Below are 16866 nucleotides of genomic sequence, written 5' to 3'. Positions count from 1 at the left end.
TACAAGTTGTGCTGATGCTAACTAACAGCATCCTGTGACCTCCTAATTACCAGACATCTACAACCTGGCAGTTGGAGGCAGTGCCGGCTGGTAAGCCAGCGGATGCGCTGTGCGGGAGGATCCGATCGCTGCTGATGACTGAAGCCCCGAAGAAACTCGCTTGCCATCATCAGCTGCCTCCTGCTGCACGGATCTCCAGCCACAAACTGTCTGTGCTGCCGTGAAATCCCCAGTCTGCCTCCAAGAAGAGCAGGCCTGCTAAAGGACAGCTCTGTGCAAAGGTGCTCTGGCATCTCCTCTTCCTCCCCGTGAGTCAGCTGCTGCTACCTCAGTTGTGCCTTTAGCCACAGGCCAGGACCCCTGCCTAAAAGAGTATTATAAACGGGCTGCATGCATTAAATGGGGTGGTGCCAGCTGGGTTAGCCAAGAGCGGCCAGAGTAATTGTGTGAGCAGACTGCTGTGAGCTTCAAATTCCCCTAAAAATGCACATTCAAGCCTTGAGGGGATTTGGATGTGGACAGGTCACTCTCAGACATCTGGAGGCAGCACCGTGGGCTGCTGCAGTGCAGTGAACAGCCGGAGGATGCTGCCAAAGCACTGCCCAGCACAGGCACCACCTCGCCCTGCAGCTATGATGAGGGCCAGCAGATAAACGCTGAGAGCCATCGGGTTTTGCCTCCAGCTTGGCACCTTGCAACCTCGATTCCTCATCCAGAAGTTAGGGACAATAATGCTTGCTTGCCTCAAGAGGGCTCCGTGCGACTTCTCCGCAGAGCGCTGCCACGTCCCGGGATGAAAGGCGAGATAACGCACCAGGACTAGTGCCGCTCTCCTCCATGCCATATGTTGCTCAGCACCCTCCACCCCTCCCACGCGCACAGGATTGATGCCTTGGCTTCCAACGGCACTCCGAAATAAAATTGTATACGGTGTGCCCATCTACTTGCAAAGCCACCAATGTCTGTATGAAGCCTGAGAAGCCGGAAAAGAAAAGCGAGCAGCCGTTAATGACTTTTTTAATGGGAATTGGGCATTTCCTTACAGATGGTGAGGTCTGGGGAGGGCTTCCCTGTGGGCTGTTGCAATGATTGCAGCCCAATTTAATAAAACCAGTTGATGGCTGTTCAGCAGAACAAGCGGCAAGAATCACGACCAGGGAACTTGCTTAAACTGTTCCATCCAGAGCAAATGTCTCCATGGTAGGTGATTTTTTGCAGGGCTTCAGAGCCCATACTGCTGCTGTCTGCAGGCGTCCCCAAAGGGAGCCCTGAACCCTGCTCTCTGGGTAACACCAAGCACCCTTGAGGAGAGAGGAAAGAGGATGAGAGCCAGGAGAACAACAGAGAGTAGCTATCCTTGTATGCAGGCTCCTAAAACCTTGGGGAATGGCAAAAGGAGACAACAGTAACGCCTGTGCCTGGTTAACAGCCTGGGGAAGGCTCACACCTTCTTGTCTTGTAATGCCTGGTCTGAGCAGAGGTGTGCTGTGACTGAGCAGCGTCTGTCACACGGTAACCAGAAAGCTGTGATCAAACTGTTTTTCCTGGCATGGAGCACGGCATAACCAAAACGAGCCCGTCTCACCTCCCACTGTCCCAACACCACGCTGTGGGTTCGTGACAGCTTCGCCCAGGCATCTGCTCCTTATCTCCGCACAAGACCAGCCCCCCACCACGAGCCTTGCAGCCAATTCTCACACCAGGAGGGCTGTGGGTTCTGAAATCGCCACGCTTTGCTTGCAGAAGCCCCAGACTTTCATGCCAAACAGTTTGGGAGCCCAGAGCCTTTTTCTACTGCTTTCGGACGGTGTCCCAGGCTTGGGCGATGCCCTGGAGGTCATTCTGTTGATAGCAGAGTGCTTGCATGAGGTGTTCCGAAGCTGGGCTCTGACAGCTCCACGGCTCGTTATACCAGAGACGCTTTGCAGTCAGGCACGTGGAGGAACTTTTATAAGTTTCACTTTAAAATTCCTCCCTTTTTATTGGGCCCAAGCTGGGCCATGCCTGTGAGCAAAGCTGGCGGGAGTCTGACGTTCCCTAGCCAAAAGCCTCAGGATCTGTATTGCCATTGGCTTTGAGATGGTTTAAAACAAATCTTTTACAAGGTAAAAGTCAATATAAACCTGCTAGCTAGAGTTTTCCTTTGTCAGCTGCAAGGATGCAATTATCACAATTTACCTTTGTACGAGTGATTGTGGACAGACTCCACGCGATCCCTGGGCTTTCTCGCTGCAGCCTGCCTAAAGTTTTCCCCCAGCACCCATCTCGGCAATATCCAAGGACTGACAAAGCTGTATCCGCCTGACAAAAGAGTATCCATGCAGAAACACAGCCGCTGTGAGGAATGAATGGTCTATTCAAAGGTGACTGACAAGGTGTATTTCCTAATTTTAAAACTTGTTGTGGAACAGCTAACCAGACAGAAAGCTGACAGCGACAGCTCTTTCTTTGTTGGATTTGGACCCTTTCTGCTGTAAATGTGAACTAATTTCTTGTTGTACAGTCGAGGTTCACGTGTTTTAGCTGAGTACTTGCTTTTCTGAAAGAAAATATGCCTCAGACAGCATAGAAGATGGCATATGGCAATACAAAACACCTAAGTGTAAGAAAACAGAGGAGTAACACTTTGGAGGATTGTTTGCCATAGTCCTGAGAAGGACTGAATCCTGGGAAACGATGGAGAAGAAAATGCAGAGCATCTTGTCCTGTCTGCCCTTCCTCCTTCCTCCTAAGTAGACAGACTGTGGCACAGAGAAGGAATAGCTTTATAAATACTGTCTTTTTCTTTATTCTGCAGGGGAGATTTGGGGGAGCACTTCATGAACCTTTGGCCACAAAATCAGTATGAGGAACTCCTGGCCTTTCTAGGAAGCATTTTCCGAACCCAACACAGAGGCAGCATGAGCAACTCCAGAGCACGTCTTCAGGAAATGGTTGAAAGTAACCAATTTTCCTGAGAAAAAAAGCTTAGCTTTCCCCAGAGCGACCAACTGGAGATACCAGATGACTCACCCCTCTCTCCCATCCTACAGCCCCTTGGCTCCCATCAGCCCACAAGGACAGGCTGTCCTCAGCTGCCAGCACTGCTTTCTGCCATCACCATGTTCAGGCTAATACTGGGAACAGCATGATTTCTCTTTCCTCCCTTCAAGCACTTAAAAGAAAGACCTACTTGCACCCTACGAGATCAAATTAAACATTTTGGAGTCTCCAGGGGGAAACTCTTTTTTGTTGTCGTTGCTTTTAGCATTGCCTGACAGTTGAAGTTTTTATTTAAAGGTCCAGAATCAAAGAAGAAACTTCTTTGTGGGTTATCTGCACAAGGAGGTGCAGCTCCTGGGGAGGTCAGTTTCATACCCACATACCACCATGCACCGCCACCATCAGACCAAAAGGTCTATTTCCCCTAGAACAAATCACGCCTGTATGAATAATTCACAGCAAATAATTTACACCGTCGGACTCTAAGCTGCCAGGTCCTAACACACACATTTAAACTCTCCACACCTCAGTGGTGCTGACAGCTGCCTTCCAGGCTTTTCACACACAGAACAATGCTTCTGCTCAACACATGCCATCAGGATCAGGCCCTCGATCCCATTTGGTGCTTCCCACCTGTATGAAAACCTCTCGCTCCTCCTCTGGCACTGCATTGCTGGTGCCAGCCCGTGCCACCATGCAAACATGGAGCACCCCAGGCGCTACGGGGAGCTAACAAATGGCGAGCGCCTGACACCACAAACCCTCGAGGCCATCCCTGCACTCACCTGCTCGTGGTACTCGATGCCCATGCTCAGCGTGTTGATGAGAATGGCGATCATAATCCCCCGGTTGAAGTACTTGCTTTCCACGATCCTCTTCAGCTTGCTGCCGAACGCCTTCCACAGGCGGGTGACCTTGTTCCTCTCCTTGGGCTTCTTCTTCTTCCTCCTCCTCCTGCTGCGCTGCTGCTGGAGCTGGTCCCTGTGGTCGCCGTGCCGCAGGTCCTGGGTGAACTCGTAGACGCCGTTGCTGTCGGAGTCGCAGCTGTCGGACTCGCTGAAGGCGAACTCGGGGTCCTCCAGGAGGCTGGCGCAGAAGGGGCAGTCCTGCAGCTCGCAGGTCAGCGTCCCCCCCGGCGGGCTGGGCAGCGGGCAGGCCGCGCTCAGCCCCGACAGCCGGCTGGACGTCCGCCGCAGACCTGCAAGGGGAGACGTGCACCATGAGGCCTGCACACCCATGACCTCCCCTCGACATGGCGGACAACCCTCTGTGTCCCTGCACCGCACACCTGCGGCCTTCCCTCGACATGGCGGACCGCCCTCTGTGTCCCCACACAGGTGGCACTGGGCTCCTGACACATCCTGAGTTACACCTAATACAGCCTTCTAGCATTCTACCTAACCAAGCAATTCTCACTTTGCCTCATTTTTCCCTTCCGTTCCACTCTGCCCAAGCCCTGCCAGCCACCCTCTAGCCCCCTCCATGGTCGTGGGGCTGAGGGACCTCTCTCCGCGCAACGTGGGGGCCATTTTGTGCTCTGCTGCTCAGGGAGGACTGACTGGCACATCTCTCACTTCCAATTATTTTTGGTTATATCTGACCAGGCTAACATTATTAGTGGTGATCTGAGCACTATCAAGCTGTTACACTTGATTTAGGTAGAGCTTCCATTTAGATAGTAATGAGGAGAGAGGAGAAGAAATGGACCAAAGGCGGCTACAGACCACGGATCACAGCTCGGAGACTCACATAGTCCCTTTAGTCTCCTTCATCCCTCCTTCAGCCTTTAATAAAGCTCAGGTGTACTCTTTGCTTTAGGCACATGATTGAGTGTGCAAGGTGTTTTAAAATCAAACAAACACATTACCACATGGTTTGTGGTGTGAGGAGAAACGCTGGCTGCCGTCACAGAGCCAGGGCACACAGAAAACGTGGCCAAGCGTAATGAGGATGAGTCAAGTGGAAATGGAACCAGATTTTGTTTCCTCATATTCAGGAACCAAATTCCTGATTTCTTCATATTTTGGAACCAGATATTACTGGCAGAAAAAAAAAAAAAAACAAAAAAACAAACCAAACAAAAAAACAACAGGAATGCAATAAATACCACTTGCACATGATCATTCCAACAAAACGCCACTGAACCATCAATGAACATTTTCCTTGATGGAAAATAAGGTGTAGGTGACACTTTTCCCCTGGGACCTGCCCCTGCCTGGAGGTTGGATGGAGATACAGATACATTTTGGGGAGACCAGGCACAATGGCAGCGGATGCTCCTGGCTCTGCGCCCAGGAGCTTGGAGCTCACCCAGCAGTAACGCTGCTGATTTCAGCCACTCCTGGCTGACACTCGAGGACAACTTTAAAGAGAAGGCAGCAGCAAACAAATAAAGCACCTTGTTAGATTGAAAGCTGGGTTCTGACAGGAGACAAAATATATTTTACTTGCCTGAATGTCACTCAGATATCACTGGCTTTCAAAACAGTCTCACAGGAGAGAACTGTCCTCCTTCTGGTCTGTACATCAAAGACACCAGGAAAAATATTTGCCCCCTTACTCAACCTGCAAGCAGCAGTGGTCAGCGCTGCACATCAGCATGGTGTTTCTGATTAGGACCGATCTGATGAGGAAACACCGGAGCATGGACCCAGTAGTGCAGATGGCAGAGGCAGTGGGCTTGCCAGATGTCCTGAATGCTATCAAAGTGTTAAAAATTATATGAAAAACACTGGCGCCGCAGATGTCTTCAAAATACCAGAGTCTCCTTGGCTGCCTGCTAAAATAACCTCACAGCATTGCAGGGCACGAGAACGTGGAGGAACAGGCTGTACTTTGTGCTGTTCAATTCCACAACAAAAGAAGGGAAGAGAATACTCTCTCCCACAATTGCATCTTTCCCAGCGGACACCAACCTTGCTTCCAGCTGGGCCTCAGAGTGCCCTGGCTGCTAATGCCTGCTTAATGCTCTCAGTCATCACTTGTGTGCTCCCCTTGCACAAATCTTGCAGTGAACAGACTCTGCTTGTTGACGGGTAAGAGTGGAGAGAGAATTAAGCGAAACGGCCCTTTGTTTGCCCAAAGGGGCACAGGAGGGCTGGGGGGAGCTTGTGAGCCCACCTCACCTTCCCTGTCACAGGGTGGAAGGGAAGGGCTGGGCATGGACACATTATGAGACAGGATCTCCAGATGGACTTGGCCAACTTGCTTCCTGTCCTAGCCTCTGTGCTCCTCGGGGTGCCACATAAAGCTGCTGCACATAAAGCAAAGAGCTGCTGTGCCCACCCACTTCCTCTAGATAAAACCACATTGCTGAGAGAGACAAAAACAATTTCAAGAGATTTGTTTAAAACATTTTGTTATCCTCTGGGCTGAAATGCCTCTGTGAAAAGAGGATACTATAATTGCATTATTAACAGCAACTCCATCTAACCTCAAGCTTCTGAAGAACCACCAGAGGCCACGTGAAAATCTCCAAAGTCACTGGAGTGGCCCTGGGGTGTTGCAGGTGTGATTAAGATCTGGGGCTTCCTTTGCTGGGATGAGTCCCAACAGCAGATCACCCTGTGAGCACGGAGAACCAAACCTCTGACTTGAGCACTGCCTTCCAAGCAACAGCTCTTCTGCTCGTCCTCGGTTTCCCAGTTCCAGACTTCTGTGGAGCCTGGGCTTTTATCTCAAGGTAAATACACAGGCTCATAATAACCTTCATTAACTTGCATAGTTAAAGATGTACCAGTGATTCATATAAAGCCCTTGCTTAACAACGGAAGAACATTGCAACTAACCTTGCCCCTCCTGCCCTCCTGCTAAGCTTCCAAAAATACAGAAATGTCTGCCGAAGGCAATTTCTCTATAAACAATCCACTTTACCCTTTTGTATGGTCACTTTAAAAAAAATATTAACAAAGACAAGCCACCCAACCTCTTTGGCAAGCAACCTTTACTGTGACCTCCCTCAAGCTAGGCTTGGTATTTTTTCAGCACATGCATCACTAGGATAAATATTTGTGTCCATGCACACACAGATAAACAGTTTTGGAAAACACAGGCATTGATAAAAACAGATGATGAGTTTGGCTTAAAGAGATTAAAAAAAAAAAAAGAAGCTTGATCTTTTTGACTTTTTACTGTTTGAGGGCTTAAAACTATTTTTTAGGTGTTAGCTCCAGCCATGAGGACTGGAAAAAATTTGCAAAATAGAAACCTAAGCATTGCATGTAATCACTACACCAGCAGTGGATGATTTATATGAGAACGGAGATAAAACTGCAGTAACTAGCAATGCTGATGTGGCTGCAGTCTGTACAGATAAGGATGGGACAGAGATACAAGAGTCCCTCACATGTTTTTCATTCACTCAGACTGAAGTGAGCTCCAAATCTGCAGTAACACTCAGTTCTACATTTCTTCTGCACATGGTGAAAGAGGAGAGGGGAAGCCTCTAATGGGAAAGGGGCCTTCAGCAGTGGCCTAAAGTCACTCATCCTGCAACTTGCTTTCGCCAATGACTGCAAATACAAGGCTAGAAGGAGCAAAGCTCTCAGTCCCTCAACTTGTCCTACTTCTGGCTTCTGTACTTAGCTCAAACAGCATTCACAAAACAGCTGCCATCGCCAGCACCCCCCTTGGCTATCATTAACCCCTTAACTCTTGAGCTATTTGCCCTTTGCCCAGTTCTCCCAAGCAAAAATACCTGCTCATTTGTCCTTACCATGCTCTCCTACCAGTTGCTGCAGCTTCCCATAAGAATCTGTGCCCAAATTTACAGGGCTGTTAACCACCGCCACAGGTGAGTTGCCATTCTTCTTTCCTTTGGGAACTGGCACTGAACTGCCTTTGCTCGTTGGAGAAGGCAGGATGGTAGGGTAGTTGCTGCCATGGTTGGAGAGTCCAGCAGTCAGTTTAATGCTTGCAGGGGCATTGGAAGACTTACAGTTCACCTGTGGTCCTTCAACGTGACAGTCTGCGTGGTAAATGCTGTGCACAGACTCTGAATCTGGAGGAGGTGCAGGGCTCTGCAAGTTGGGTGATGAGGAAGGAAGCATCAGTTTGCCTCCAGGCTTCATGACCTTGAGTTCCAAGTCACAAATCTCAGGGTTGGAGCGCGGCCCCCGAGGGCTCCCGTTGCTGATGTGGTAGTGGTGGTGATGGTGGTGGTGGTGGTGGTGGATGAGGTGGTGGATGGAGGTGATGCGCTTTTTGCCTCGGCGGTTCTGCCCATTCGTGGTGCTGTTTGGGTTCACTTTTTTCCTGCGCTTGCTCTGCCAGTTATTGTACAGGCGTATTGTCCGCCGTTTCACCTTCCTGAAGATGTGGCAGATGTACTTGAGCAGCTCCTCGTAGCAGCTACCTGGCTCCGAGAAGCTGGCGATTGTGCTGTCATTGGAGAGATAACGGGCCCGCTGCTCCTGCATCAGCTGGTTCTCCCGCTGCTTTGTTTCAGAAAACTGTGTTGCTATCACAACCAGGCACAAGTTAATCATGAAGAAGGAACCAACCTGGAGAAAACAAAACAAAAGGAGTTAGCAGGGACTCTACAGAGCAACACATGCACTTCACCGCCACATGCTGTCCGGACTTGAAGCATTGTTCTTAGAAATCCCGAGATTTCCAAACGTGCCAAATCTCAGGGTCTGCTCACCAAATGTTATGTCGACATGAGCCTGAGCTGCTAAATTTGCTCCTAAACCATGTTAAATTGTTCTGGCAATGGCAAAGAAAGCTGTTAACAATAGCCTTCACCACTTTCCTCCCCTCAGCGGTGATGACATTTGCCACTAACGCAGGGTGCATGAAACACAACGTGATCAGTCACCACAGCAAAACAGATTACTGGGAAACACCCGGCCAACCCACAGGGAAAGATGGCCTGCAGTCCTGCTTGTGCTGTACTGAAACTGCCTCCTCCTCCAGCACTTCACACCTTGGCACAGGCACCCTCATTTTGAGGAGGACAGTCAGCATCCCTGCGGTGGTACCTTTGTACTCTTGTACCTTTCCGGCACAGGGAAGTACATCTCCAGGAGATTCAGTGCTCCCGCAGAGGCCTGATTTACTGCCTGGTTGAGCTGACATACTCTTGGGTGATATCAGGTTTTCAAAATGAAGTCCCAAGGACAAGAATGGAAGTGACCTAAGACTACATCCTTCCCTCAGCTGCTGAGTCCACAAACTGGCTTTTCATCACTGGAGTTCATAAATCAGCCAAAAGGAAAATGTCAGATATTCCCATCAGAGGATCTCTGCCCTTAGGCGTGAAAGGGACTGACGTCAAGAAAGTGCCACTGCCTACATGGCCAAACCTCTGCGCTGGGCTCAGTAGGAGACGTATGGATTTAATCTGGGCCATTGTCTGGAGAATCCTCGGGGGAAGCTGGTGGGAGATGGTTTGCAGTGTTATTCTCCAATCTGTAATATCAGCCTGGAGAGGGCTTGAGAAGCAGTAAGGGTGCCATTCCCAGCTCCAAGTGACTTGGGGATTAGTCACCTGCCTTTTCTGCAGGGATCTGCATGCAGACAAGAGCTCAAAGGAGTGGAATGTAAATCTCCACCATGCACGGCAAGTTGCTAAAGGCTCAAAAATCACTGATTTCAGAATGCTATCCATTACTGGGAAACTCTCACACTGCCCCGATCCACACAGTGGTGGGAGCTGTGGTGGTTCGACTTTCCAAGGCCTTCAAAACCACAGAGATGGACAGAACTATATATAAAGAATACCTGGCCGCAACAGCACTTTGAAGTGCCTCTGTCCCATGTCCTACCTGACATCTACACAGAACTTTGCTCTCCTCCTGACTTAAGTGTTTCTTTTCCACAGATGTAGACCCCTGGGGAAGGTTGTGCCCTTTTTTAAAAAAACAAGAACCCTGCTAACCTGGGATGACAGCTTCTGAGGGAAACCTCCAGTGAGTAATACTTTGTTTCTAGGAACAACAGCACTGTTAAGACCTCAGAAAGGTGTACTGCTATTATTACCATTATTTAAAAGGCTCACGGGAAATTCAGCAACGGGTTGAGTGCCCTTCATTGAAATAAGCTGTATCTCCGCTTTTTGTTCTGATCAGCAGTTGCTTGGCAAGGCACGAGAGTTAGGACACACCAAGGTGACAAGACCAAGACTGGGGGACTAAGAGGGAGGGAAGACCATATGGCTTGACAAGCTGTGACTATGCATCACGTGTGACACTAAAAAGTGCAGAGCCTGTTGTAGCCAATAACCTGTCCCTACAGCACTAATCACAACCTGCATGATTACCCTTTATGGTAGGAGGAAGGTCTCATTCTGAATCCCAGTTGGCTCTGTGAAAACCCCAGGAAACATCTTTACCCCACAAGGACAAGGAACGGGAGCATTTCACAGTTCATACTTACTATTATAAGTAATATAAAATATATAAAATTGTAAAAAGAATGTGCATCCATCACATAATACATGATGTCAACCCATCCTTCCAGGGTTATAACCTACAGAGAGACAGAGAAAGAAAGCGTGAGAACAAGAGTCAACCAAAAAGTTAGTCAACATCAGTCTTCTGGTACTCATCACTGCACAGCATCTCTCAGCATCCATCCGGACCCGCTGCGCTTCTTTTCCTAGCTGGCTTAGGATAGCAGCACTGTGTGACCAAAGGACTGGCCTGAGGCTTCCACAGAAATCTGGCACAATTAAAATGATAAAACAATACAATAAAACATTCGAAACACTGGTTTTGAGCCAATGCAAAGAACTTCTAAGGAAGGGTTATAAACAAAGCAGAGGCCTTCCTGCGCAGAGGTCTGGGCTTTTACCTTAGGCTCCTGGTTTTGTAATGCTACCTGCAAAATTCCTAAGTTTTTAATCCAATTTTGTCTCTGTAAAAACTGATTTCTTTGTGATACTTACTCGCTCACCATTGGAACTACATCACCAACATCATAGCAGGAAAACATCTGAATGGAAGACAGTTACTTTAATTAAATGGAGATCTGATTTCATACTTGTTTTCTCGGTCTTCCTTCTACTAAAAAAGAAGCTGAGGATTTAATTAACACCACACAGGCTGTGTGCAGAGTAAAGCAAATGATGCTATGTAATTTACACTTTTTATTTAGATAAAACATACCAAACGTCTAGTGCCATCTTGCTGCTGGTGCTAGAGCTGAAACTCCAGCACAACTTCAACAAAATCAAAGCTCCTTTCTGAACGTACTTGCACTGATGCATCCTGTTTGCTATGCCTGATGCCAGCCTTAGTGGTCCTAGCACAAAACCCAGAATTGCCTGCTGCCTTCAATTTCTGTGGCATCATTCCCAAGTTTAACCATGCCTGCAGTGATGGAACTGAGTTACTGAGCCTGCCTGAGACTGTCAGAGCTCACGAGTGCTGGAAGAGAGACACTCCTTACTCCTAATTCCTCTCACCCTAAAGTCAATTGTGGCAATAACTTACCAGCAAGTTTTCAAACCCATTTCCCACGTTGAAGCACACTTAACACCCACCACTCAGCAGGGTGAGAGGGAGCCATCACCAGTGCTCGCACCACCTCTGCAGCAAGCCAGCACATACAGGCCCATGCTAAAACCAATAAATGTGATTTGCCACGGAGCAGGTAAAAATTCTCTCTGCAGCTGTTATCATCTGTCTGCATCGCTAAAGACTTTGAGCAATCAGGTCTGATGACGTGCTGACTGCATTTACACAAACTGCACCCACCTCTCCTGGTCCTCATTAAGTGCATTAGGTATCTTTTCATATCACATCCTCGCTGCTGGTTAGGGATGTACAGGTGTCAGAGAGCAATGCTGTGCTTCCAGTGGCGTGGATTGAACAAAAACGAAGAGAATGCTTTTGGTCAGTGTGACCCCCAGAGATCGATCTCTGGTGGAAAGCATTCAGCAACAGACACGTTCTGTGCTGTTATTCCCCCTCAAGTCTGAGAACGGGTTAAGCTGTCTGGGCAGACACTGGCAGCAATCAGTCTGTTCAGTGGTGTGAAATGGACAGGCAATCAAACTCAAACTGCCCTTTTCTGCCTTTCGTTTAACACGGCTGAAACGTTTATAGAGAGCACAGCTCTTCTCAGCCCCCTTCCTTGCTTGCATGAGCAGCCGATCCTCCCTCCGTGCGGTGCTTTGCAGGTTCACCAGGAAAACAGAGGGATCATACAGGGGGGCACAAAGCTAAACCAAATCACTGCCTAAGAAACTGTCTCCTTCGGGCTGTTCAAAGTCCCCTCCTTCCATCCCCCTTCCCGTCCGTTTAGACGGGTGTCTCAGAGTCAGGCCACCGCAGCTGCCACGGCAGGTGCTCCATCCGTTTACACTCAGGGACAAAAAATGAGCCCAGGGACACCGAGCATATCAGCTACACCTCCTCGCCAAATAAATGTATGAAACCGATTAAACACAGAGCCCTCTCTACAAAAGGAGTTACCTGATGTCTGCTGTTGGGCTTCTGCAGGCACTGCCAGCCCCCCACCTGGGAAGCAGCTGCTGAGACAAGAGCGAGGGCCAACCAAACATTTAGAGAGGTATTTTTCTTGCATGCTAGACAGCATTTTCAGCAAGAATTAATCAACACACCACATTTCTCCTCTGGAGGGCTGAAGATGCTCATCCAGCTCACAGAATATTTAAGATGTAATTAGAACTTGCATTATTTACTACTCACTTGTAAAGCAAAGGGATGCAGGAGGAATAAACAGACCGCTGGGCTTTTGTTCTCCTGTTTGACATCTTTGTGGGTTCATTCTTGGACTCATCACCCAGTATAAATGCAGCACTACCTAGGGGAGGATTCCCGAGCTGCCAAGGATCAGAGAGTACTAGCAATCCCGTAAGAGAGCGTGCTCACAGACATCTGTCTTCTTTTTTTAATCAAATAGCTCTGGAGAAATGCAGGACAACACACATGCATGGCCACCTGTCTGGACTGAAACAGTCTCTATGACTTTTATAGCCTGATTCTTGCCATGCTGAGGACTTCTTTCAGGCTGTCCTTTAAAGTGCTCCAAATGACTTTACGTGTGCATTTTTATCTACTCCAAGATCCCATTGCATATTCCCAGGAAGGCCTTGGTGTAAATGGGAACCAGACCATTTGAATTTGCCAACAGCTGGTCTATCCACCATGAGCTAAATTCTTTAACTATTTTTGGAACCAAGTCAGAGGCATCTGCACTGGTGCAAGGTTCCCTGCTGCAGTACAGCATCTGATCCTACACATTTATTCTCAGAGCAGAGGAACTCAAAGGGAAAGCTAACAACTCCTTCTATTCTCCCATGATCACTGATACATTTTTTCAGTACTACATGGACTACTGTTCCTCCCTTGAGGCATCCTGGATGCAATATCACCTACTTCGCTAAGCAGAAATGACTTCTTCCACTCTGCAGTTTCCAATCTGATTAATCCACTTGACTGCAGCGCCAGCATTTGGCCCTCCAAGCTCTTCACAGATGTCTTCCAAGGACCTGGAGCACCTTTCTTGTGCTTTCCAATCTCGGCAATCCATTCTCAGTAATTAAATTCTGTTCAAACCATGATTGTTCACAGGCAGACATATTAAACAGCCCCTCCAAATGTACCAGTTCAAAGCTTCCAACCAACGCAACATACAATTATTTATCAACAGAGATAAGATGGCAAGAAATACGTTTTCTAATTCTGCCCCGATAAAAAAGATGCTCAAGATATGTGGCCCACTAAAATCATCAGCTGCAGGGAAGTAGCTGAAAGATTCAATTAAGATGATTGGCTAGCATGCCCTGGAGGGCGCTGCCAACTGCATTCACATGCTGCAGACCCAGAGGGACAGGAGACATTGCCCCCTTAGCATGGCAAAAGGATTTTTGCCTTCAGAGGACTGAGGTTCTGGTCAGAGAACAGAGACGTCACCTATCTACGGGAGCTCCTGTGTGATGTTCAGTGCAATTCTTTCCTGTTCATTCAGCCCTGTACATCTTACACAGCATGGGCAGGGATACGGGAAATTGTTTTTCTCCCATTAATACCTTAGAGGCAAAATTCAGTGTCCTGAGTCTTGCACCTGATTCGCTCTCCCATCAGAGCAGGGATTTAACTGAAAGCTCACTGAGGTGAATGGAAATACAGATTTTGACTTCATCGACCTTTGGCTCAGACACCATTCATGCAGTCTCTTGTCCAGCATCCCCTGATCACCACGTTCAGGTGAGCAGGATGAGAGCGGACAGTCAGGTTTCTTAAGTCTCCTGTTTTGTGATTCTGCTTCTCTTGGTTTGCTCATGCCACAATAATCTCATCAGCTCTAACAACGATGCTCATCTGATTTATGGTAGCGTAACTGGGGACAGAATCAGGTCTTCCAGTCAAGCTAATCAGAATCAATCTAAAACTCCAGAGTGAAAATCACAAGGGAGATGTAGATTAAAGACACTGGCAATTAACTCAGACCTCCTCATTGTTCCCAGGGAGACAGAAGGTTTACATTGTTTTTTTCTGGGGTCACTTGAAAGGTCTCTGCAGAACAATTTCTTTTATTATGTCAAGAAGTTTTCACCATAAAAATCCTTGTCCTTGCACTCTGCCAAAATTTTTGCAAGTTCTTGGCTATAATCCATTCCAGAGCAGGTTATTTTTTGCTTTAATGTCAGTTAAGAAAAAGGAAAAAATAAAAAGAATCATCCAGGGAAGAAAAAACAAACCCAAACACCACAACACCCAAACAACTTTACTTAATAAAGTCAAACACTGAATTCTTTTCTGTGTATTAGAAAGCACTAACGGTTGGTGCCAGATGGATCGCTGCAGACAAATCAACCTTGAGGTGCCACTCCTGCGATTAACTGAACGAACTTCGCGTGTAGAGACAACCTCCTCAGGTATGAGAACCAAAATTAGTGGCTTACACCTTGACCAGAACCCCTAAAATGCATAGCTCTGGCAAAAAAAAAAATTCCTTAGCTGTTGATTTCAGAATTGCAGGTGCTTGTTCAGCTCAGCGCCTGGCTGAAGCAGGAGGTGATACATAGAGAAACCCAAGTGTTTCTAAACCATTTGAAGTGTTCATTTTAATTGACATATATAATTTGCACTCAGTCTCTTTTGGCCTAACCTGGGTCCTTTGGGGACAAGATGGGCATTATCTGCATCAAAATCAATTACGTTAAACTGAACAGCAACAGAGTACTGCCATGATCATCATTATTTTAACCTTTTATCTTATTTCCCTGGCTGTGCTGCACAATTTTTCTTTTTCTTTTTCATATACTTCATCAAGACAAGATACAATGATATAAATTGTGAAAGGTATTAATTACTATGATGTCCTCAGTGAATTTTACAAGCCCTTCAGTATTCATTTCAGAAAGCCTCTTATCTATGTATTTTGCCCTCTCAGGAACACTGACTTGGCTAGCAAGCACTGACCAGTGCAAAATGAAGTATTCCTTTTCTGCATGCAGTGTGCTTGGCAGCTAATCAAATCACTAACTATTTTTGAAGTCAATTTCATAATTTTAATTATTTTCTCATGACACATGTTGTTAAGTAACTCCACAGTCAGAAAAACAGGTTTTATTTGTATTCTGAGTAAGGTCCTTTGAAGAGATTCTCCTTTCACTTTGAGGGCCTGCTCTCTTTGCAAAGCAGTTTTAGACATTTTGTGATATGTTGGGAGTCTTGCAAAGCATGCCCCTGCTCTGAAAAGCAGCCCTGGAAACCAGAAGATAAAAGGAAATGGTGCAACTTTGCATTTGTCTTGGATTAGAGACAACCTCTCAAGTTTGCCCCATGCAAGTCTGAGCCCTGGTTAGCACTACCAATTCACGGTGGATCCTGAAAAGCAGAGTACAGCCAGTGTGCAATAAAGTTGGACAGGTCGCTGATGCTGTTACCGGTGGCCCTGAGCATCACAAAACTGAATTCAAGAGCTTAAAATGGCATCAGTACTCAACAACAACTTCTACAAAAGCAAGGTTAGTCGCTGTCTCCCCATTTTGCACTAAATAAAGCAAGATCCTCATCTGATAGCAAAAACATCACTGATTTCAGATGACTGCCGCTTATAACAAATCACATCTCAGTCCATATTCATGAGGTTTGATTTACGGTGATAATTATCCTGTCTTCATTGTTTGTGTAAAGTATCTTATGCACAGGGAATGTATTTAACTGTTTAACTTCAGCAATAATGAGTCCATTATCACAGAGAGACATCAATCAGTTTTATAGCAGAGCAAAGCTGAAGGATGAAGCATCTGCAACGAGAAGGGAACCTAAGCCAGGCTGAGAGCCCTGTTACAGCTGGGTGTATGATACAGAGGCAAACGACAGCGCTCCTCCAAACACTGCTGTCAGGGTCAGTGGCGGTTTGGGGTACTGGCCCCAACGCAAACAACAAGGGTTTTTGTCACTGCTATCATTTTACCTTGTTTCAAATTGTATTAGAAACTATTAGGGACAAAGGGTGCACAGCTTCAAGTGGAATTAGCCCTCTGCAAGACAGTGACATGAACACATTCCAGGCTTCCGAGTGCCTCAGCTTTACTCTTTTTAAAATTTACTTTTTAATTGCTAATCCAAAGGGGGCTCATTCTGCAGGACGGATTTGCCAGCTCACAGTCTGCAGACTGTGGGGACTTTGGGATAAGGGAGCTGAACCCTGGGCTTTGTATACGGGTCCCCCCCTCACACTGCAGCGTGCGACAGCAACAACTGATGATGGAGCAGCTTTGGGGCAATCAAACCAAATCAAGATTTCCCTGTAGGAATTGTTGATGCCCTCTCAGAAGACCTGTAGCTTTTTTTTTAAATCACCTAACTCGACTCCAGATTAAATGATGCCTTGCTGCAGGCACCCCTCTTTCTACCCTGAATACAAAAGCGTGATTCCTAAGGTAGGATGAAACCACTCCAA

General features: G+C 47.3%; 1 protein-coding gene across 5 annotated transcripts in view; it reads right to left on the bottom strand.

The window, feature by feature from the left end:
- The window catches only part of CACNA1H (calcium voltage-gated channel subunit alpha1 H), a 228334-nt gene that overhangs the window by 78762 nt on the left and 132706 nt on the right, over positions 1-16866 (bottom strand). For all 5 annotated transcript variants that reach the window (XM_083799401.1, XM_083799403.1, XM_083799402.1 and 2 more), the window contains 3 exons: positions 10360-10452; positions 7697-8483; positions 3768-4180 (listed from right to left, as the gene is read on the bottom strand). In XM_083799401.1, the coding sequence (XP_083655527.1) occupies positions 3768-4180; positions 7697-8483; positions 10360-10452 (1293 nt within the window). The remainder of the gene's footprint in view (positions 1-3767; positions 4181-7696; positions 8484-10359; positions 10453-16866) is intronic.

The sequence above is a fragment of the Anser anser genome, assembly GCF_964211835.1.
Source record: "Anser anser genome assembly, chromosome: 15".
Taxonomy (NCBI): Eukaryota; Metazoa; Chordata; class Aves; order Anseriformes; family Anatidae; genus Anser; species Anser anser.
The sequence above is the reverse complement of the archived record's forward strand: the minus strand, read 5'-3'. Positions and strand labels throughout refer to the sequence as shown.